Source organism: Meyerozyma guilliermondii, genomic scaffold (genome assembly GCF_000149425.1).
Source record: "Meyerozyma guilliermondii ATCC 6260 scaffold_3 genomic scaffold, whole genome shotgun sequence".
In the NCBI taxonomy this organism is placed as follows: Eukaryota; Fungi; Ascomycota; class Pichiomycetes; order Serinales; family Debaryomycetaceae; genus Meyerozyma; species Meyerozyma guilliermondii.
Genome location: NW_001809798.1, coordinates 1,473,661 through 1,495,605, shown reverse-complemented (window position 1 = coordinate 1,495,605; position 21,945 = coordinate 1,473,661). Strand labels below are relative to the sequence as shown.

Below are 21,945 nucleotides of genomic sequence, written 5' to 3'. Positions count from 1 at the left end.
ATCTCATCATGATCTCTACCCTTCCTTGATTTTTCACTAAAATAGCTTATGCTCTCTTTCTCTCTTTCTCTTCCTCATTGTCTCACGTTCTGACTCTGAATTTAGGTCGTGCGCTGCCAAATTAACATAAATCTTCGCACCGACGCTCTTGGCTTAAGCGGTCACTTGTACGCTTCACGCTTCTCCCTAGCGTTTATTACTTTCTTCTCAAATCATGTGTGACGTAGTCCTTGGCGCCCAGTGGGGTGACGAAGGCAAAGGAAAACTCGTGGATCTTCTTTGTGACGACATTGAAGTATGTGCTCGTTGTGCCGGTGGAAACAACGCTGGTCACACTATTGTGGTTGGAAAAACCAAATATGATTTCCATATGCTTCCCTCGGGTCTCGTGAACCCCAAATGCCAAAACATCTTGGGTTCGGGTGTGGTTGTACACATTCCCTCGTTTTTTGAAGAATTGGAAAATCTCGAAAAGAAGGGCTTGGACTGTAGAAACCGTCTTTTTGTTTCCTCCAGAGCCCACTTGGTGTTTGATTTCCACCAACGGACCGATAAGTTGAAGGAGGCCGAGTTGTCCGAGAACAAAAAGTCAATTGGTACTACCGGAAAGGGTATTGGACCCACCTATTCCACCAAGGCTTCGAGGTCGGGTATTCGGGTTCACCATCTTGTTTCCGACGACCCGGATGCTTGGGACGAGTTCAAGACCAGATACTACCGTCTTGTGGACTCGAGGTACAAGAGATATGGCGAGTTTGAGTACGACGCTGAAGCCGAACTTGAACGCTATAAAAAGTACCGTGAGGTCCTCAAGCCATTTGTCGTTGATTCCGTCAATTTCATGCACAAGGCAATCAAAGACAAGAAGAGGATCTTGGTGGAAGGTGCCAATGCGTTGATGTTGGACATTGACTTTGGTACTTACCCCTATGTTACATCGTCGTCTACTGGTATTGGAGGTGTCTTGACTGGTCTTGGCCTTCCTCCCACCGCAATTAGAAATGTTTACGGTGTAGTAAAGGCCTACACGACCAGAGTCGGTGAAGGACCTTTCCCCACCGAACAATTGAACGAGGTTGGTGAGAAACTCCAGGACATTGGTGCCGAATTCGGAGTCACCACTGGTAGAAAGAGAAGATGCGGATGGTTGGATTTGGTGGTTATGAAGTACTCCACCGCTATCAATGGCTACACTTCGTTGAACATTACGAAATTGGACGTTTTGGACACTTTCAAGGAAATTAAAGTGGGTGTATCGTACACTTACAAGGGCAAGAAATTGGAAAGTTTCCCCGAAGACTTGAACGTTTTGAAAAACGTCGAGGTTGACTATGTCACTCTTCCTGGATGGGAACAGGATATCACTGGAATCAAGAAGTACTCTGATCTTCCTGAAAATGCCCAGAAGTATTTGAAGTTTATTGAAGATTTCCTCGAGGTGCCAATCGAGTGGGTAGGAACTGGACCTGCCAGAGAGAGTATGTTGACCAAGTAGAATAAATCCTTACACACCTGACCTCTCAATCACCTTAAATCTACCTCCTTCTTTTTATCACCTTCGTTTATTACCTTCATTTATCACATTCATTTACCCTTCGACTTTTTACTCTACTCTCTCAATTCTCACATTTTGCAAAATCTCATAATTTCGTTTTCTTCTTTCGCAGCTATGACTTCTGAGCCCATGAAAAAAAAGCCTAAACCGCACAAGAAAAAAGCCCAGAAAGCCGCCTTAGGCAACCAGTATGTTCCCAAGACCAACATAGGCAAGCGAATGTCTGCAAATGGCATCAGAACCATTCTTATAAGTCTTTTAAATGACTCAAATCTGCCCCCATCTTGGGCATCATCCTGGCACAAACCCACCGATCCGCGGGCAATTGTGTGTATTGTTCCTGGTATTGAGTCTGGCATCAAGTACAAGGTCAACAATGACAAGACGGACATTCCAATTGAAGAAGTTGACCTTGGTTTGTTCCTGAGTTTGTCGAGCCTTCAAGGTCTAAATTGGCTCTTTCAATTGCGGTCGCCAGCTCAAAGGGATCTGCTATATCTGTTGACCGAAGCGATGCTCTCGATACGGATGACCAGGAAGGAGAAGAATGACCGGTTGGAGGAACTGAAGAAAGCACAATTGACTCCAGATAACTGTCTCTTGACAATTGACCAGATGAAGTTTCGAGAGTACCCGATGCCCAATTGCGATGGATATTTCACCACAAAGGACTTGGGAACTCCTAAAAAGATATTCGGGTTGGACTGTGAGTTTTGCAATGCTGGAAGCGAAAAAGTGTTGACGAGAATCTGCTTGATCAAAGAAGACGGATCGGTAATTTTGGACCAACTCGTCAAACCCAGCGAGGAGATCACAGACTACAAGACAGAGTACTCAGGCATCACCAGGGAAATGTTGGAAAATGTCACTACAACCTTAGGTCAAATTCAAGCAACACTTCTAGCGACCATCTCATCGCACGACATACTTGTGGGCCATTCTTTGGATTCAGATCTTCGGGTTTTGAAAATTTCTCATTCCCGCATCATAGACACATCGATTCTCTATGAGCATGCCCAGGGTCCACCTCGGCGTCCTCAGCTCCAATGGTTGGCACAAAAATATTTGAACCGTGAGATACAAAATAGTAGTCTTGGACATTATCCCGAAGAAGATGCCAAAGCGAGTGTGGACTTGATGAAACTAAAGCTTCAGAATGGACCGCTTTTTGGTATGGTTAGTGAAGAAATTCCGCTAGTGGAAAGACTTAAAGTGAGTGCCAGTTATACCGACAAGCTCGCTTCGACCGCACCTCCAGGGTTCGAATTTTGTCCTGTTACCAGCGACGAAGAAGCCACCAAGACTTGTCTCGAACAAGTCAAAAACAAGAAGCTCGTTGTTCTCACACTTCGAGACGCCGAACTGGAAAATAAGATATCGGTTGCAAATTCTATACAACTTTTGGTGGAACAAGCACCACCGGAAACTGCCATCATTATCGTATCGCCCACCACCAACGAGCAAAATGCCCATATCTGGGCCTCGAAGAAGAAGCAAGCACTTAAAACCCGCCAAATTTGGACTCCAGAAGACCAGCAACAGCTACAAGAAGCAGTGATGGATGCCCGAGAAGGCTACTTTCTCTTTGGATTCAAACCGTAACTACACATTATAAACTCTCCGTGAACTCGTCAGCTTCCGTGACCACCGCTTCGTCTCTGCTTTCTCTTCGAACAACGGGAATCTTATCGTTGTATCTCCATTGGTTCAAATCTAGAACATCTCTGGTCGTCACCACCAGGTGTTTTTTGTCAGATTGCTTCGACCGGTGCCACCCATTAAGTTTAATTTTGATAGAATATCCCATTTCTCCACTAAGTTCACTGGAAGCTGGCGTATACCAGTCTTTGACCCACAGAGATTTTGGTTCGTCGTAACTCATGATTTTTTCACCTACAAAAACAGTGGTAATTTTCTAGATGAGAACGCTCCAATTATATACCACAAATGGTGCGGTTGCCCCGCCACCTTTTGTCAGTAATTACCGCACCAGGCGTTTGTACGTCACCCCTAAAACGATCCATGTGACCACACCCCTCTTGTAGGATACAGGCGTATTTTTTATCTACATGGCGCGGATGCAGGACGGGACCAAGATCTGGTTGCTCCGGGTATTGCTATGAATGTAGTTAGATGGAGTAGCAAAGGACTAGCAGGAACCAACCAAGAAGATTTCAAGAAGATTCTCCAAAAACTTTCCAAAAAGGTTAGCGAAAAAATTAGCAATTTGAAAAGTTGCGATCGCCGAACGGTATTATGAATGAATGAAGGAACAATCCGGCGTTAGTGTTTTATAATAGCAACCGTAGAGAGCGAAAGTTCTGGACAAGTACAGCTTTTAAAGATTATTCGTGATCTCTTTTTCCACAGTAACTCTTTTTGTCTTTTTCTTTTTGTCTTTCTTTACTGTTCACTGCGCTCTTCTTTCTCTCTCTGTCGCTTCAGAACATTATGCTTCACTTTTTCCAACTTCTTCTTAATTTCAAGCCGTCGCTGTTCTTCCTGCCTCACTGTGCGCTCGTACCACTTGACCATCTGTCGAGGCTCCACGCCGTAGATCGCCTCGTACTCACAAAAGAGACAGCAGCATGAACCACTAGCGGCACTCGGTTCCTTATTCTTTTTCTTCTTATTCTTTTTCTTTTTGCTCATTGCCGGTCGGTTCTCGAGCTGGTTTTGTCGCTGACCCTTGGGTGGTCGCTGAGGTCGCTGGCTCTGGAACTGTTGGTTCTGAAGTTGCATGAGTCGCAACTGCTCTTCAACATTATTACTGGTGGGGATCAACTTGCCATTATGGTCGTATTCGAACGTAAACTCACACGACGGCCCCTGGTCATCATATTCGTCGCAACTACAACTGCCTTCGTGACCCTCACATCCCGTACCCCGATCCACTTCCACTTCGATATGATGGGCCAAATCGTCGTGCACCTCATCGATGTCGTAATCGCTCTGACCGTAGTCCTGGTCCGAGAAAAACTCGGCGTTTCCGTCGTGCAAACCTTCCTCGTCCTTCGTATCGTAGAGAGAAAATCCGTTGGTGCTGTTAGGAGGAGAAAATATCTGCGAGATCTTCTTGTATAAAACGTCGATGTCTGATTCTTTTAAGAGCTGGTTCATTCGAAGTCCCTTTTCTTCACTGCTGATATGTTGCGCTTCTTGTAACACCCTGTAGAGATCTCGAGTCACAAGATGCTTTAGACCTTCTCCGTCGTCTGGAAACGGCAGAAACTCATCTTCACCGGAATCTTTCACAGTCATGGCTCTCTGCCACGCCTCGAAAAAGAGCTTGGAATCCACCTCCAGCCTCTTCCTAAGCCCTATGGGGGTTGCTGGATCGACTTGTGGGTCCACTCCGCCGTCTTTGGGCATCTGTTGTAACCCCAGCATGTATTTGAGAGCTCTAACAAATCGATGCTGCTACAATGGATCCGGGGTTGTGTGCAGTACTATATACCGGGTTATGCTAGTCTTTCTTAAGTGTTCTCTGCTTTTCTGCATTTTTCACGGTTTTTTCGTCGACGAAAAGCCCCTTCCGACGCCGAACATTGTTCATGTATCTTCGGGCAACGTTTTCTCTTTCGGCAAATTCGCCAAGCTCTTCCAATTCTTCCTCGGTATGAGGCACCCAGAACGGATCGGTTTGGAGGAAATCAAAGCCGTCAAAAACGAGCTGTGGACTCGCTGCTCCAGAAGTCTTCTTGCGGATCTCTTCCGAAAACCCAAATGCTTCCACCACCGGAATTCGAGCCTCAATGGTGAAAAATGGACTGCCTTCTTTCATCTCCTCTGAAATAATCGACCCTCCTCTCTTTTGAACCACGGCATATACTCGCCCTAAAACCTCTCCGCTGGCTTGAATGTCACACGTGTACATTGCCAACAATAAACGGGGCGACTTGGACAAGAAATGTGTGTGTATCAAGTCCCTAGTTACTCGGTACACCCTGCCAGAAGTATTGACCAACGAACCATCGTCAGCTTCAAAATTGGACCGCTTGATAATCACCAATACTCCCTGCATGGGCTCCGAAGAAAGCGGTCCGTTGTTGACTGCGAGTTCGAACCCGTTGATCACATTGTTCTCGTACTCAAACCGTGAAGATATCGAAGAACCATCACCAAAAATGCGCCCGAATTTGCAGCCGTTCAGTGCTGTTTCCACCAAAAGATTGGGTCCCACTCTTCTGGGTCCCATGGACACAATAAGGTCCAAAAACGACTCCCAAGTGTCGATTTCGCAGCCGTCAAAAATGTCTTTTTTGAACTCGGTAATGCCGTCGACAGCACCTAAAAATTCCCGCCGAAGAGACGTCCGTGCACGAACCTTGGCATCGTGCTTTCCAAACACCAAAGTCGAGATATCAGACTCGTGAGAAATCAAAAAGTTGGTAATTTCCACCGGCAACTTCAACACTTCTAACTCCAAGTCTAAACCTTCGACAGTGTAGTTCTCTGGTAATTTCTTGTAGGTGCTCTCAGACTTGTTGCTGAGAAGGCCCTCTCTGAAAGGAATCACCGGCTCCTTCACAGAAACATCGCATCCTTTGGCAAACCGTTCTTCTAAATCCTTCAAGCACCGTTCTAAATGAAGCTCACCAGCAACACACATAATCAACTCTCCTGTCTCGTCGTCAATGTACCACTCGAAAACAGGGTCAGCTTTCGACAAGAGTGCCAAACCACGCTCCAATTTGTTTAGCTTGGCAGGGTTTGTTGGTTCAATTGCAATCTTGAGAATGGGTTCATTGTGAATCAAGGTCGATGTAGATGCCAAGTTGATGTATGGTGTTGTCAAAGGTGAGCTTATGGTGGCACTTTTCAACACAACGTCGTCAAGACCGACAACTCCAACAATATTTCCCGCTGGAACTTCATCCATCTTCAAAAACAGACGGCCCATAATCAAATAAAGGTCTTTGATCACCGTCTCTTTCACCAGGTCTTGATTCTGAGCGTCGTCGATGGGCAAAGAAGGATCGTATTTGGGCCCAACTGTAACAATTGTCTGACCCACCTTGAGCAGACCCGAGAAAACCCTCGTAAAAGCAATAAGTGTTTCGTTAGAAGGAACATCCTCGTCGTCATCTGATTCTTGCTCAAAGTCGTCTTCCTCAAATTCCCACTCGAATGGGTCTTTTTTCTCCGCTGGCTTCTCTTCTTCCATGGTGGCCTCGCGCAACGCTGCTGCTGCTTCCGACGCTTTCTTGGCTAGTTCTCGTGCCTCTCTTCCTCGCTGGATGAATTCTTCGGCAGTCAAACCCGGTTCAATATCTTTAGGGAGCTCTTCATTGGGAACAGAAACCATCTTGGACACATAAGCAAGGACGTTTGGACTTGTCTTGTCGCACTCTACTATGGCTCTTTCATTTTCTTCGCTTAGAACTTCATTTTTAGGCTGCTCAGAGCAAACGTCAAACAAACACTCAGAAAGAATTTTGTGCATCCGCTGCTGCTGAGCATCGATTGGGCTCGGAAGAAAGTTGATAACCGTACCAAGCAAAGCATGACTGACAGGAATCCATTGAGACATAATCAAGTTTAAAAGTTGCTTGGAATCTTTCGAACGCAAATCTCTTGGACCAATTTTTGCACCCAATTTTTCAATGATAGATTCGAGCCGGTCCTGGTTCCGCTCCACAACACAATTCTGGTATATCATCCATATCTGTTCCAAAATGAGACCCACAAAGAGTGGCTTGAGCGACGACTGATTGGGCTTCAATTTGGGCCCAGGGATGATTTTTTTGTTTTTCATGTCAAGGTAGAAATCACCCCAGAGAGTTTTAGACAAGACGGTATGAGAAAAACCCAACTTTGCCAGGTAGATTTTGGCGAATGTGTTGACGCTGAATGCCCAGCCGTCGATGGCAGATGCAAATATGACATTATTTTTTTCTGGAGCAAAGTAGAGATCTTTATCGTCCTTTTCCACAAACTCTGTGGTGGAACCACTTTCTCTCCAAAGCATGTCGTCCTCCATTCTTTCGCCAGCAAAGAACGTTCCTATGACCGAATTGACCTGTTCCACTGTTCTGGAAAGATGCTGGTACGCTTCTGTTGGCGATAATTTCCATTCTGTGATCAAACGATCGATTTTATTGAGCACCAAAATCGGTTTGAGTTTGTCTGTCCAGCACTGTCTAAGCACATTAACGGTTTGCGAGCACACTCCTTCCACCACATCCACCAACACTACTGCTCCATCACATAAACGGGGATGCCGTGGACACTTCTGATGAAAAATCAATGTGACCCAGGTGAATCCAATCAAAGTTGATAAGGTACTCTTTTATGCCCAGATTTCCGACCCATCTTTGGGACTGTTTCATCACCTTGAAGTAAAGTGAAATGGCAGAAGACTCCATGGTGGATTCCACGGAGCTGTTCGTCTTCTCTTGAGTCGAGATAGCGAACTTTGCCTGCCATCCGATGTGAAATTATTCCATTTGTAGCAAGAAGCGAGTCACTCAACGAAGTTTTGCCGTGGTCTACATGTGCTAGAATACAGATATTTCGGATCTGGTCGGTATTATGTTGTAGTTCATGGACTTTTTGTGGCGAAAGCTTCATTATATTTAGTTCAATTTGGCTGCGATGCGATGCGAAAATGAGCAATAGGAAGAGTGGGAGAGGGAAGCAAAATAAAAATATGGGCTAAAATTTAAGAGGGAAAAGACACCCTGACACTTATAGTAAGCTAAAGAACAAGCAGCTCCCATTTTTTAGCATTATTCGGTTCTTTTTGCTCAACTTTGGCCTCTAGAATAATGAGATTCGGCTCGAAATTAAAGGTTAAAACCTTTTGCACACACACAAAAGCTCAATTCGTCTATACCAGAGCATTCAAGTCTCTATAATGTCCATCCCGTTATTTTTAACTCATTTGCAGCCTAGCCATAACTCTCGGTGTGGCCGCTTCACATGTCTTAGACTGCAGGAATTCGCAGCCCGCTACGTCCGGGTGACGCCGTCGTGCCCACATCGCCCTGCGGAAACTTGTTTCGAGACAATTACACGTTCAATTTAATCAACTAAAACTCCACCAAAAACCGCTTCAAAGCTCTTAACTTTGACCGTAGACTTATTAGCAAGCTTCTGATCCCAGCATTACACAACCTTGACCCAAAAATATCCTCCAGAAAATGTCCGATGATTGGAAAGCGAACCTCAATATTCCAGCAAAGGACTCCAGACCTCAAACCGAAGATGTTACAAAGACACAGGGTAAATCATTTGAAGAATTCGGGTTGAAAAGGGAACTTTTAATGGGTATTTTTGAGGCTGGTTTTGAAAAACCTTCTCCTATTCAAGAAGAATCTATTCCTATGGCCCTCGCTGGCAGAGATATATTGGCCAGAGCCAAGAACGGAACCGGTAAGACAGCGTCGTTTATCATTCCGGCATTACAGCAAGTGAAAACAAAATTAAATAAAATCCAAGTGTTGATCTTGGTGCCCACAAGAGAGCTTGCTTTGCAAACTTCTCAGGTGGTGAAAACTTTAGGCAAACACTTGAAACTCCAATGCATGGTTACTACTGGTGGTACCTTGTTAAGAGACGATGTTATGAGATTGGACGAGCCGGTCCATATTTTAGTCGGTACTCCCGGTAGAGTGTTAGATTTGGCTGCGCGGTCCATTGCTGACTTCTCAGAATGCCCGATGTTTGTGATGGACGAAGCAGATAAAATGTTATCCAGAGAATTCAAAGGAATCATCGAGCAGATCTTGGAATTTTTCCCCAAGAACAGACAATCGTTATTGTTCTCTGCTACTTTCCCTCTTGCAGTCAAGTCGTTTATGGATAAGCATTTGAACAAACCTTACGAAATCAACTTAATGGACGAACTTACCTTACGGGGTATTTCGCAATTTTACGCTTTTGTCGAAGAAAAACAAAAGCTTCACTGTCTCAACACGTTGTTCAGTAAACTCAAGATTAATCAGGCGATCATCTTTTGCAATTCGACCAACAGAGTTGAATTGCTCGCCAAAAAGATCACCGAATTGGGCTACTCTTGTTACTACTCTCACGCAAAGATGCCTCAACAAGCAAGAAACAAGGTTTTCCATGAGTTTAGACAAGGATCGGTTCGTACCTTGGTATGTTCTGATTTGTTGACTAGAGGTATTGATATCCAAGCAGTCAATGTCGTCATCAACTTTGACTTTCCCAAAACCGCCGAAACTTACTTGCACAGAATCGGTCGGTCCGGTAGATTTGGCCACTTGGGTTTGGCAATCAATTTCATCCACTGGGATGACCGGAAAAGTTTATTCAATATAGAAACCGAGTTGGGCACCGAGATCAAACCAATTCCCAGCGACATCGACCGAAGTTTGTACGTTACTGAAGACGAGGCGTCGATACCCCGTCCGTTCAAGATCGACGAGTTACCTAAGGGAAACGAACATAGTCGGAAAAGAAATGGATACGAATACAGAGGTCAACCTACCTCGCAAGGATTTCCTCAACAACCTCCTCAGGCTAATACAGGCTACAATCAGGTGCCACAGGGCTCACCACAGGCCCAGGGCTTACAAGGATCTCCTCAGGGTTTACAAGGGTCTCCCCAAGGAATTCCTCAAGGGTCTCCTCAAGGTATTCCACAGGGCATTCCACAAGGGCTTCCACAAGGAGTTCCACAATTTCCCCAAGGTTATCCCCAGGGCATTCCTCCCCAAGGTCCCCAAGCTTACCAGAATTACCAAATTCCCCCTCAACAGGTACCTGCTCAATTCAATGGCCATAGTCAGTACAGCCAGTACCAGTCACAACCGTTTTGAGATACTAATCCACCACAGAAAATAAAGAAAGAGAAAAAAAAGATGAAAAGATAAAAAAACAAAAAAAAAGAAAAATTAACTCTTATGAAGAGTAGAGCCATGTGCAAAAGTAAAAAGATCATAAGTTAAATCGAACTGAGCATGAAAAGAAAATAGACTGCATTTGCCCGAGAACCATTGGGCACCAAATTTTGGTAAAGATTTACCTCCGCATTTTCCCTTGCATCGATGTATTATTAATGACTTATGAGTTTGTTTTTGGTGTTATTTGGCTGCTGCTCTCATAGATGGGACTTTGTCCTTAATTTTTTATAGCCTTTAGAATATATATCTTTTGGCGATATCAGTGATTGGCTGCGAAATCAGTGCGGGTGATGGGCTGTATGCACTCCACGTTATTAATTTTTCGTTTGACTCTGTCCTCATCGAGCTATCGCTACACATCTCATTCCCGTTACGAAGTCTCGTACCCGTTTTCAACGCTTCATACTAGAGTATACTAGAGCAGTATGTGTGGTATTCTAGGAATAGTGCTCGCTGACCAATCAGCTAACGTGGCACCCGAGTTATTTGAAGGTGCCATGTACCTCCAGCATCGGGGTCAAGATGCAGCTGGAATCGTTACTTGTGGTTCTCGAGGAAGATTGTACCAGTGCAAGGGTAACGGTATGGCGCGTGACATTTTCAATGAACAACGTATGGCCAACTTGATTGGAAACATGGGGCTTACTCATTTACGTTATCCTACGGCTGGATCTAGTGCTGGAAGTGAAGCCCAGCCATTTTACGTCAATTCTCCATATGGAATCTCGTTGTCACATAACGGAAACTTGGTCAACTCACTCGACTTGAGAAAGTATTTGGATGAAACCGTACATCGTCATATCAACACCGATTCCGATTCCGAATTATTGATCAATATCTTTGCTTCTGAGTTGGAAAGATTCAACAAGCTGCGTGTGAACAACGCCGATCTCTTTCTGGCGTTGGAGGGCACCATGAAGCACGTTAGAGGAGCGTACGCATGTGTGGCTATGTTGGCAGGTTACGGAATTATTGGGTTCAGAGACCCCAATGGTATCCGACCTCTTTTGTATGGAGAAAGAAAACTTGCCAATGGAAAGTCTGACTATATGATTGCCTCAGAGTCGGTGGTTTTGAAGGCACATGGATTCGACAACTTTAGAGACGTCAATCCAGGAGAAGCGGTGATTATTCTCAAAGATGGATCGAAGCCAGAATTCAAACAGCTTGTCGAACCCAAGATTTTTGCACCAGATATTTTCGAGTATGTCTACTTCTCGAGACCAGATTCTGTTCTTGATGGGGTTTCAGTGTACCATTCGAGAATTGAAATGGGAAACAAGCTTGCTGCAAAAGTTGCCAATTTTTTCACCGACAAGAAAATCACCGACGAGATCGATGTGGTGATTCCAGTGCCCGATACCGCTCGTACGTCGGCGTTACAATGTGCTGTATCGTTGAACATTCCGTACCGTGAAGGGTTTGTCAAAAACAGGTATATTGGACGTACATTCATCATGCCCAACCAGCAAGAAAGACGTTCTTCGGTTCGCAGAAAATTGAATGCTATGGAGTCCGAATTCAAAGGCAGAACGGTTTTGTTGGTGGACGACTCCATCGTGAGAGGTACCACGTCGAAGGAAATTGTTCAAATGGCCAGAGAAGCCGGAGCTAAAAAAGTGTATTTCGCATCGTGCGCTCCACCCATCAGATTCAACCATATCTACGGAATTGACTTGGCAGACACCAAGGCTCTTGTAGGGTTCAACAGAGATGAAGAAGAGATAGCCAAGGTGATTGGAGCCGACGAGGTATTTTACCAAGATTTACAAGACTTGATAGACTGTTGTAAGAGCGACACCATCAAACAATTCGAGGTTGGAGTTTTCACAGGTAACTACATCACCGGTGTCGAAGACAACTATTTGCAAGAATTGGAGAAAATTCGTGCCCAAAACCAGCGGATTCGAGATGCCAAAAAAGGCTTGAGTGTCGATGCATGCATCGATGCCAGCGACATGGTGGATGTGAAAGCCGAGGTGGACATCAGCATCTACAATCGAGGCGACTACGCATAACTGCTCGAAAGCTAGTTCCGACTGCATAGCCAATTGCACGTGGTGAAGCAATGATCTGACTGTGGCAGAACACCAAATGAACCGAGTCACATTATATTGATCAAAAGTGACTTAAAGAACCGGATGACTCCTCTGGATACTTGGCATAACACATAAACGACAATTCATAACTTTTTTGTTTAGAACTCACCAATTGATGCCATTCGTGGCCCATTTTGCAGCTATTTACGACGCCTCATCGGACTGGGTGCAGGATGAAACTCCCGCCTCAAAACAAATTTTAGAGCTACCTGTGGCTATATAGACTTTCAAAAGACAATTTTGAATTAAATAATAGTGTCATCCCGTTATGCTCGCTTCGAATAATCACCCATTGTCTCCGCCTCACATCGCTGCGCCTGAACCGCGTTCAGGTACCAGTGCCGGGTAACCGCAGGCGCGCCCCGACAAGTATCTAATTCCTGCAAATGTTTTTATCATATTTGAACAGCAAATACGCACGGATTAGATTTTTGTTGTCTTTCAATCCACCGCTTTTTGCAAATTTTTGTTGTTGTTCCATAGTCTACGTGGAGCTTGCTGAAACCAGTGCATGGGTTTATTGTTGAGCTACCTCTTTGGATATATTTTCTACTCTGTTAACAAAAAATTTCACATCATGGAAAAGTTCGGTGCTTCCAATTCCATTGTCAATAATGGTCCCGTGTCGATCTTTGCGTACTGTGCTTCGTCGATCTTGATGACCGTCACCAACAAGTTTGTTGTGGGTGCTTATGAGTTCAACTTGAACTTTTTCCTTTTGGCGGTGCAAGCTGCCGTGTGTCTCGTCACGATTGCTACTTTGAAAGGCCTTGGAATTATCACTTATAGACAGTTCAACAAGGATGAGGCCAAAAAATGGTTCCCCATTGCGTTTTTGTTGGTGTTGATGATTTACACCTCGTCCAAGGCATTGCAATACTTGAGTATTCCCGTGTACACCATTTTCAAAAACTTGACAATTATTTTGATCGCTTATGGTGAGGTGATTTGGTTCGGTGGAAAGGTCACCACCATGGCATTGGGTTCGTTCATTTTGATGGTTTTGTCGTCGGTGATCGCCTACTACGGTGACACTGCGGAAACCGGTGAAAAGACCGCCGAGATGCACTTGTTGTACTTGGGATACGCTTGGATGTTCACCAACTGTTTCTCCTCGGCCGCGTTCGTGTTGATCATGCGTAAGAGAATAAAGTTGACCAACTTCAAGGACTTCGACACCATGTACTACAATAACTTGTTGTCGCTCCCCCTTTTGTTGGTATTCTCATTCCTTTTCGAGGACTGGTCTTCTGTTAATCTTAACAAGAATTTCCCCCCTGACAACAGAAACACCACCATTTTCGTGATGATTCTTTCTGGTGCCTCGTCAGTTGGTATCTCCTACTGTTCCGCTTGGTGTGTTAGAGTCACATCTTCCACTACCTACTCGATGGTGGGTGCTTTGAACAAGTTGCCAATCGCGTTGTCTGGATTGGTATTCTTTAATGCCGCTGTCAACTTTTGGTCTGTTTCTTCCATCTTTGTTGGTTTCTTGGCTGGTGTGTTCTACGCTGTTGCCAAACAAAAACAGCAAAAGGAGAACGCTCAACAATTGCCAGTTGCCAACAAGTAATAGGAAGGTGACCTTGGCGCCGTCATTGTTGTAGGTGTTGTTTTGACCTGCAATAATGCTCCTTTATAGTACTAATAGACATCCAAACCTTGTACACAGTCCATGAAATTTTCAAATCTCAAATTAAAGTCGCATCTTGTTCTCACTCGCCGAGTTTGCTCAAATGAACAACCTAGAAACAATCGCCCAGTATTTGGAGCTGTCGCTTTCTCCCCAACATGCCAAGCAAGCGGAATCGTCATTGAGAAGCCTCGAGTCTCAACCGGGGTTCCTGATAAATTTGCTACACATCGTCGCCTCTTCCAACTTGCAAGCAGGTGTTCGATTAGCAGCGGCATTATTCTTCAAGAATTTGATCAGAAGACGGTGGGTGAATGAAGATGGAGAATACTTGCTCCCTGTCGAAGATTGTGAGCATTTGAAGTCGGAAATCTTGGGAATTATGATCACTTTACCGAGCCAACTTCAGATCCAAATTGGCGAGTCAATTTCCATCATTGCTGATTCGGATTTCCCACACAAATGGCCAGGGCTCGTCGATGAGTTGGTCAACAAGCTCTCGCTCGATGACTTCGTGCTCAACAAGGGAATACTATTGGTGGCGCATTCTATCTTCAAGAGATGGAGACCATTATTTCGGTCCGACGAGTTGTTTTTAGAAATCAAATTGGTTCTCTCCAAGTTTGCGGAGCCGTTCATGGCATTGTTGGTGAAGAGCGACGAGTTGATCTCCCAAAGCTTGGCAAACAACGATAAAGCGTCGCTTTCAATCTACATGGAGTGTCTTTTATTACTAGTTCAAATCTACTACGATCTCAACTGTCAAGACATTCCCGAGTTTTTCGAAGATAACATGGTTTCAGGAATGGAAATAATGCACAAATATTTGAGTCTAGAAACCACTTTGCTCACAGATCCTGACTCAGATGAAGATGTCGATGTTCTAATCAAAACCAAGTCGGCTATTATCGAGCTTATCTCCTTATATGTCACCCGTTACGCCGACGTTTTCGAGCCTTTAATAGAGAACTTCATCACCACCGTGTGGAAGCTCATCAACTCATACATTACCAACCAGCAAAAGTTCGATTTACTCGTGGTCAAGTCGCTTTCGTTCTTGACTTCGGTCACAAAAATGGCAAAATACCAAGGCATGTTCAACAGCAGTGACTCGTTGAAAGAAATTATCGAAAAGATCATTCTTCCCAATATATACTTCCGTGAGGTTGACGAGGAAATGTTTGAAGATGATCCCATTCAATTTGTTCGCTCGGACCTCGAAGGTTCTGATTTCGATTCGAGACGGAAATCTGCTACTGATTTCTTGAGAGAGCTCAAAGAAGTCAACACAGAACTTTTGACAAACACAGTGATGCATTATGTCAACCAATTTCTTTCGTCCAAAGACGATTGGAAGCACAAAGATACAGCAATTTTCCTATTCAGCTCACTTGCTGCAAAGGGTTCCATCACCAACGCAGGTGTTACATCCACCAACGTTTTGGTTGATGTTGTAAAATTCTTTTCAGAAAACATCGCCAACGACTTGGTTCAAACAGACAACTCCATTCATGCCATATTGAAGGCTGACGCTATCAAGTACATCCTAACATTTAGAAACCAGTTGACGAAGGCTCAGTTACTTGATACGCTTCCACTTTTAATTCAGCACCTCAAAAGCTCAAACCCAGTGGTGTACACCTACTCGGCAATAACCATCGAAAAGTTGCTTTCTATGTCCAGTTTTTCGGATGCCAGCCATGCGCCAGTGTTTAACAAAGATGACGTACAGCCTTTCATCCACGATCTCGTCACCAACTTGTTTGCATTGATATTATCAGGGAACAGTAGTGTTCCTGAGAAGCTCGCTGAGAACGAATTTCTCGTGAAATGCTTGATGAAAGTCCTCAACACCGCTGAAAATAAGTTGGACAGTTCATCCAATGAGAACGACACCAAATTTAGATCTACTATCATCACTCAGCTTCTCAAAATCATTGAGATCACTTCAAAAAATCCATCAAACCCGAAATTTTCACACTATGTTTTCGAAAGTCTTGGATTACTCTTGAAGTTTGGCGCCCACACAGACCAGATCGTGGGAAACTACGTGGACCTAATCATGCCGCCTTTACTCGAAGTATTGGGAAACGACGTTCAAGAATTTATTCCATACACTTTCCAAATCTTAGCATATCTTCTTGAACTTTACCCATCTGGACATCCTTTACCTGGAAGCTACGGTCATCTTATTAAGCCACTCTTGTCTCCAGCTGCATGGGAGTACAGAGGTAACATTCCAGGCATCACCAGACTCTTGATTGCGATTCTTGAACAAGATCCCTCAGTGTTTGGACAAAATGACAATTCATTGACGCCGCTTTTGGGTGTGTTTCAAAAGTTAATTGCCTCCAAAGTTAATGACGTACATGGATTCGAGTTGTTGCAGGCGATTATATTCTCTATTCCCGTGTCATCATTATCGCATTATTTGAAAGATATCGCCGTGCTTCTTTTGACAAGATTGAAGAGCTCAAGAACTGAGAAATTTGTCAAGAAGTTTGTGGTATTTATTTGTACATTAGCATGCGTTCCCATGAACCAAGACCTTTCCAAAAAGACTCATTCCTTGATCAACGCAGACTTTGCAGTGGACCTCATTGATTCTGCCCAACCGGGAGTATTTGGCCAGATTTTGAAGAGTTTTATTTTACCCACGTCGTCGTCGTTGGCTAATTTGCAAGACAAGAAACTTGCAACTTTTGGGTTGCTGCAATTTGCAAGATCCACTGCTTTTACATCTGGAAGATACAGCGACCAACTAGTTGCAGTAGTTGAGCAATTGGCCAAAAATCTTTCTACTTTAGAAGGCTTACAGAAAAACACCAACGTTGCTGTGGCATCTAGTACTGGAGGACAACACCCGGCTGCCGTTGCCGTGGATGAACTTGACTTGGAAAGTTCGTCGTACGGTTCGCAATTTTCCAAGATTGTATCGATACAAGGGAAAGTATTCGACCCAGTACCAGATGTCAAAAGCAATGATTTTGCCGGGATCAAACGAGGATGCTTGGGAGCCATAGCGCAACTAGGCACATCGGGAGTGTTGGAACAGCTCAGTGGAGATGCAAAGCAGGTTTTGAGCAGCATCAACTAAAAAATATTATAATACATTGAAGTTAAATATACAAACTTTTTATGAGAAGTAAAACTGGAACGTAACGTTCAACCCATATTTACACAGCGAGAGGGTTAATCTTGAATCAACGACTGGAAGACGGTTTCGTCGCTGGCGATGGTATTTCCAGGATGCAGGTCGCCAGCAACCGGATTGTCGTCTCCAGCGACTGAACCCTTGGCTTGTTCTTGTTCCTTTAACTTGTCCAACCGTTCTTTTTCGGCGATTTCTGCCGCCGTCAAAAACCGTCCTCCTTGGCCTCGAGGTCTCCGCATGGCATGCTTGTGTCTAGACTCATGAAGGTAAGGTTTTCTAGTTCTAGCCACCTTCAAATTCTCCTCAAGTTTTGCACGGGCAATTCTACGCTTGAGAATACGGTGATACTGCTTTAGCATTGACGTAGAATGGCTGTTCGGCGGGTTGAACCTGGGCCCCTGGGAGAGGTGGTTCTGGGGCATCATCGGGGACTGCTCAGTTGATGAGTAGGTGGGTAAAACTGCTGCAGCTGTGGTGGTGCGGTTCCAGAGTAGTAAGGTGTCGAATTGTCGGATCCAGCCTCGGAAGTGGGCGAAACTACCGAATTTTCCATTCGGTCTTTGGTTATATGGCTTGAGTAGTACGATGTCCTGGAGTTGTTTTGATAGTATGGGGCGTCCTCCACATGGTTTTCTAGCGACGTCATGAACACCACGAGCAAATTGAAGTGATTTCAATGCACTGGCCAGGAGAAAAGTGGTGTTGATAACGTAGTGATAAACTGAATGCGAAAAACTTGCGTGCGGTATTTTGTGTAATAACCGATACCGGCCAGATGGGAAGTCAGGTGATCCGGACTAGGAGTTAAAAGAGAAGGCAGAAATGCAAAAGAAACAAATGAAACAAATGACGAATGAGTTCTTCTAGCTTTTTCTTTACGTTTCATTACCTTCTTTCTTCCTTATCCTTTATGTTTCCATTACATTAGTTTTCTTTTTCTTCATTTTTCATTCCTCATTCCAGTTTCCTCTTTACCCCTTCGTCACACCTTCCTCAAAATCAACCTGTTCCTCCACACACTCCTCCTGTAATGCTATCTTGTTCAACATTGAACTTTTACTATTATCGGCCCATATTGCACTAACACTGGTACTTACACTTGCACTTACCGCTTCTCCAACAGTTGGTGTAACAGTTGCAGCCACTTGTGGTTCCAAGTGAAACGGCCGTCGATGGGTGGAAAAGTCAGAATAAAGTGCGTATTTGTAGGTGGGATCCGTAAAAGTAGTTTGATATGGGGTTGTGGAAATTTCACTTGGGTGTCTCTGATTTTTCAGTTCAACTGAAAGATGTTCATTTTTTGGTTTTGCCGCTCCCTTTCCCTTAGTTATTCTTCCCTTAGCATTCTCCTCCCTCCCTCCTATATACTTGATTTCCCTAAGCGTTTCGTAAATGGCTTTTTTGCTGGCTGGCCATGAACATGGTAGGTCCTTATGCTTGCAATTTGAGCACACGGGATACGAAGATTCGTCACACTTGACTTTGCGCAGTCGACAAGTCAAACACCCCGTTCGCGACCGCGTTCTAGGAACATCCGGGGCACCCATAGGCCGTGAAAATAGTAGTCTGATAAGAATGTCAAAAGAATTTGCAAAATTAAGCGTGTGTCCCAATTAGGCAATTATAGCGGGTCTAAGCGCGCAAAGTCTATACCGAATGCGTGGTTGAGGCGAGCGGAAATGGGCAAAAAAAGAAGAGAAGAAAAGAAGAAAAAGGAGAGAAAGGAGAGAAAGCAGACAAAAGCAGAGTAAGTAACTTCCTAGAAGTAGTTAGATGGAAGAGAAAGTAGATTTGAATGTAGAATTGATAAATCTGATATTTTTCGCTTTCAAGCAAACTAGACAACTGTGTATTGCCTAGAACTCAATCTGTTAGAGCCAGTCCACATGCCTAACTTTAATACACCATTCTCTTTAAATTTTGTCACAGGTACCACTACCACTGGTGTGTGGATGCACTGTAGAAAACTCGCGACAACAAGCCAGTCACTATGAGCGATCAGCCGTCCATCTCCACGTCTGTTGACGTACCGCCAGGCAACGTTGAAGACATATTCACACAATATCTGATTCCCCAGATCCAGAAACTCAGTAAAAACTATAGAGACGATGCGGAACGGGCAAAAAATGACCTTTTCAAACTCGTAGGTCACAAGTATCGAGACCTTGTGGAAATCGCAGAAGACATAAGAACTATGTATCGAGATAGCATGGAGGTCAACGAAAGGTTATCGTCTTTGGCGTATAGCAAGCTGAATTTCAAAGACTTTACGAACACAAATCAATTTGCAAGATTTGATTCCGATGTGAGAAAAATCCATGCCCAGAAATCACGAGTGAATGGCAAAACTACGATCCTCAAAAACTTGATCTATGATCGCCTAGTGTCAATTGACCTAGGACTAAAGACCAAGGTTGACAACAGCGTTATTGACGAGACCTCTCAACTTCAAGCATACATCAACTACAGCAAAATCTACTTTACGATTGAATCGGTATTTGCTGATATTTTTCAAGCGGATATCTACCTCAAAGGAAAGTTTGACTACCTTAAATCAAGGTTCAAGTCGCATTTGGAGGTTCTTATTGCTGAACATAATTCTTGGGTGGGAAGCTTTGGATCTCAAGGCACCGCACTTCACAGCTTGATCCGTCATTATAACATGAGCATAGATATTGGTTTGGAAGAACTTTCTGAGATAATCTTAGAAGACGTTGATATCGAAGATTCGCAATTGCATAGTAATGGTCCACCAAGGCAGGTTCAACCTCTCGTGAGTATATTGTGTGCCTATGTTATCTTGAATCTGAAAGATCCAGAGCTTGACACTATAACCAAGGTATTTGAGAAATTTGCTGAAATCAGGACCTCATATGTCAGCTCCCTTATCAGCAATCCTGTTCCAAGCTCAAGTATGGACAGCAATATTGAGTATGATTTCTTGAAGCTATTCTTGTACATTGAGAACACTTGCAACTACATCAAGACATACTTCGATTCCCCTACGCTAAGAAGCAATCTTGTTTCCACATTGAAACAAAACACTGAAAACTGGTCGGCTGCTGACGTTATTGGGTTCCGCAACTGGTTTGAAACCGATACTGTCAAGTTCAACCATCAACTATATGAGGTTCGTATACCCGAATCATCTCTTGAGGCAGTCAACGATGTGGTAGTGACCTCAGTGAAGCTGGTGTCTACTCTCTGTGACAGTCTTTTAGAGCAAGCACAATCTTCTTTGAGCGAAGAAAAGACTCTGATCATTCAAGCACAGAAATTGTGCTATAATTTCTTCATTGATTTGACCAATTTGTGTCGTTTCTGTTATGGTCAGGGCGCTAAATGCAATATAGTCAGACTATTGCAAGACAATGGTCTGTTGTCTTCAGTATTACAGAATGTGGGATCATCGATAAGTACAGTGTATGATGAACACTTGAACCGTTTGATGCAAGATTCCAATGATGAACCAAAGGGTGGACTATGTTCAACTTTGACTACTTTGTCGCACAATTCGACTCATTCAGCGCTTTTTAGTCAACCATTATTTGACATGCTAGACAACAGTGTTGAAATGTACTTGGAGACTGTGCATGATATTGCGACTTCGACCTTTTTTATTCCCAAATCGGCTGCCCTAGGAAGTGCACAGGTTGAACAATGGTTCACCAAAGCGGGTCTACTTCACAATTTACTCGGACTTACTTCTGATGAGAAAGTTGTGCACGGTGAATCAAGATACAACCTACTTGATTTGGCTGAACAACTCAACGAGTTTGACGCTTCTAAACCATTCAGTGGCCTCGTAAACAAAAAGGTTAATTCTTTGAGGGACGGGATCCTTCAAAAATTATGGACAAGAATAGAAAAGTTTGTTGACTATGTGGTTACGATCTTTGAAGTTCAGGACGAGAAGAATGACATAAATACGAGGTACGATTTTCTTCGCATCCTTCTTTCATTGGAAGAGAATTTGAGATTATTGCTGTCTCGTCTTCCAGATGCAAATACCCACGACTCGTCAAGTATCACTAACAAGATTGAAGCTTCATGTCGAAAGAATATAACGCTCATCTTTGAACAGAGTTTGAAACACCCAATAGCAACTCAATTTCAGGAAGGGCTCAATGGTTACTTGAATACTAAGTCTGCCCGTTGTGGTCCATCAAACCAATTTACCGGTTTGATATACCACTTATCTTCTGTGTTCCTTTCCCCTACAGATCAAAGAGAAACGAGCGAATACGAAAACATACAATTATATCAAAGCTCAGTTGTCAAAAGCGAATTCACGAAGCTCAAGAGAGAGTGGATTGTGAGCAAGCTAATCAAGAAATTGGTAGAAAAGCTTAAAAATGATTCGGCTCAGAAGGAGGAGGAACCAGCTGACAAAAACGAAGCAGAAACCAACGGAACACACAAAGCTTCGAAAAATGAACCAGATTGTATCAGGCTACTTACTGATATACAATTCTTGTTGTCTCTTGTTCACGAAGAGTCGTCTACCTCTTCATATATCGCCGAAGCAGGTATCAGCATCTCTGAGGAAGCAGTCGACAAAATCAAGAAAGATGTCTCTGAGTTCTATGCATCCAGTAAACATGTATTTTTACCTTTACTGATCTAATATA

At 43.9% G+C, this 21,945-nt stretch overlaps 10 protein-coding genes across 10 annotated transcripts; 7 read left to right on the top strand and 3 right to left on the bottom strand. All coding sequences in view use genetic code 12, as the record gives it.

Moving 5' to 3' along the window:
- Positions 1-214: 214 nt before the first annotated feature.
- ADE12 (adenylosuccinate synthase) lies at positions 215-1,495 on the top strand (the record flags this gene model as incomplete). The annotated part of the gene is made up of 1 exon (XM_001485366.1): positions 215-1,495. The coding sequence occupies one exon, from the start codon at positions 215-217 to the stop codon at positions 1,493-1,495; it is 1,281 nt and encodes a 426-aa protein (XP_001485416.1).
- A 174-nt stretch (positions 1,496-1,669) lies between these two features.
- PGUG_03144 (uncharacterized protein) lies at positions 1,670-3,157 on the top strand (the record flags this gene model as incomplete). Its single annotated transcript, XM_001485365.1, has 1 exon — positions 1,670-3,157. One exon carries the CDS (start codon positions 1,670-1,672, stop codon positions 3,155-3,157), a length of 1,488 nt encoding a protein of 495 aa, XP_001485415.2.
- Positions 3,158-3,958: 801 nt separating this feature from the next.
- On the bottom strand, positions 3,959-4,945 carry PGUG_03143 (uncharacterized protein; the record flags this gene model as incomplete). The annotated part of the gene is made up of 1 exon (XM_001485364.1): positions 3,959-4,945. The coding sequence occupies one exon, from the start codon at positions 4,943-4,945 to the stop codon at positions 3,959-3,961; it is 987 nt and encodes a 328-aa protein (XP_001485414.2).
- Positions 4,946-5,021: 76 nt separating this feature from the next.
- RIA1 (GTPase) lies at positions 5,022-7,538 on the bottom strand (the record flags this gene model as incomplete). Its single annotated transcript, XM_001485363.1, has 1 exon — positions 5,022-7,538. The coding sequence occupies one exon, from the start codon at positions 7,536-7,538 to the stop codon at positions 5,022-5,024; it is 2,517 nt and encodes an 838-aa protein (XP_001485413.2).
- A 1,162-nt stretch (positions 7,539-8,700) lies between these two features.
- Positions 8,701-10,344, top strand: DHH1 (DExD/H-box ATP-dependent RNA helicase; the record flags this gene model as incomplete). The annotated part of the gene is made up of 1 exon (XM_001485362.1): positions 8,701-10,344. The coding sequence occupies one exon, from the start codon at positions 8,701-8,703 to the stop codon at positions 10,342-10,344; it is 1,644 nt and encodes a 547-aa protein (XP_001485412.1).
- A 509-nt stretch (positions 10,345-10,853) lies between these two features.
- Positions 10,854-12,446, top strand: ADE4 (amidophosphoribosyltransferase; the record flags this gene model as incomplete). The annotated part of the gene is made up of 1 exon (XM_001485361.1): positions 10,854-12,446. The coding sequence occupies one exon, from the start codon at positions 10,854-10,856 to the stop codon at positions 12,444-12,446; it is 1,593 nt and encodes a 530-aa protein (XP_001485411.2).
- Positions 12,447-13,038: 592 nt separating this feature from the next.
- On the top strand, positions 13,039-14,100 carry VRG4 (GDP-mannose transporter; the record flags this gene model as incomplete). Its single annotated transcript, XM_001485360.1, has 1 exon — positions 13,039-14,100. The coding sequence occupies one exon, from the start codon at positions 13,039-13,041 to the stop codon at positions 14,098-14,100; it is 1,062 nt and encodes a 353-aa protein (XP_001485410.1).
- Positions 14,101-14,263: 163 nt separating this feature from the next.
- On the top strand, positions 14,264-17,257 carry PGUG_03138 (importin-alpha export receptor; the record flags this gene model as incomplete). The annotated part of the gene is made up of 1 exon (XM_001485359.1): positions 14,264-17,257. One exon carries the CDS (start codon positions 14,264-14,266, stop codon positions 17,255-17,257), a length of 2,994 nt encoding a protein of 997 aa, XP_001485409.2.
- Positions 17,258-18,285: 1,028 nt separating this feature from the next.
- ZCF4 (Zcf4p) lies at positions 18,286-18,861 on the bottom strand (the record flags this gene model as incomplete). Its single annotated transcript, XM_001485358.1, has 1 exon — positions 18,286-18,861. One exon carries the CDS (start codon positions 18,859-18,861, stop codon positions 18,286-18,288), a length of 576 nt encoding a protein of 191 aa, XP_001485408.2.
- A 443-nt stretch (positions 18,862-19,304) lies between these two features.
- Positions 19,305-21,941, top strand: PGUG_03136 (uncharacterized protein; the record flags this gene model as incomplete). Its single annotated transcript, XM_001485357.1, has 1 exon — positions 19,305-21,941. The coding sequence occupies one exon, from the start codon at positions 19,305-19,307 to the stop codon at positions 21,939-21,941; it is 2,637 nt and encodes an 878-aa protein (XP_001485407.2).
- Between the last annotated feature and the right edge of the window lie 4 nt (positions 21,942-21,945).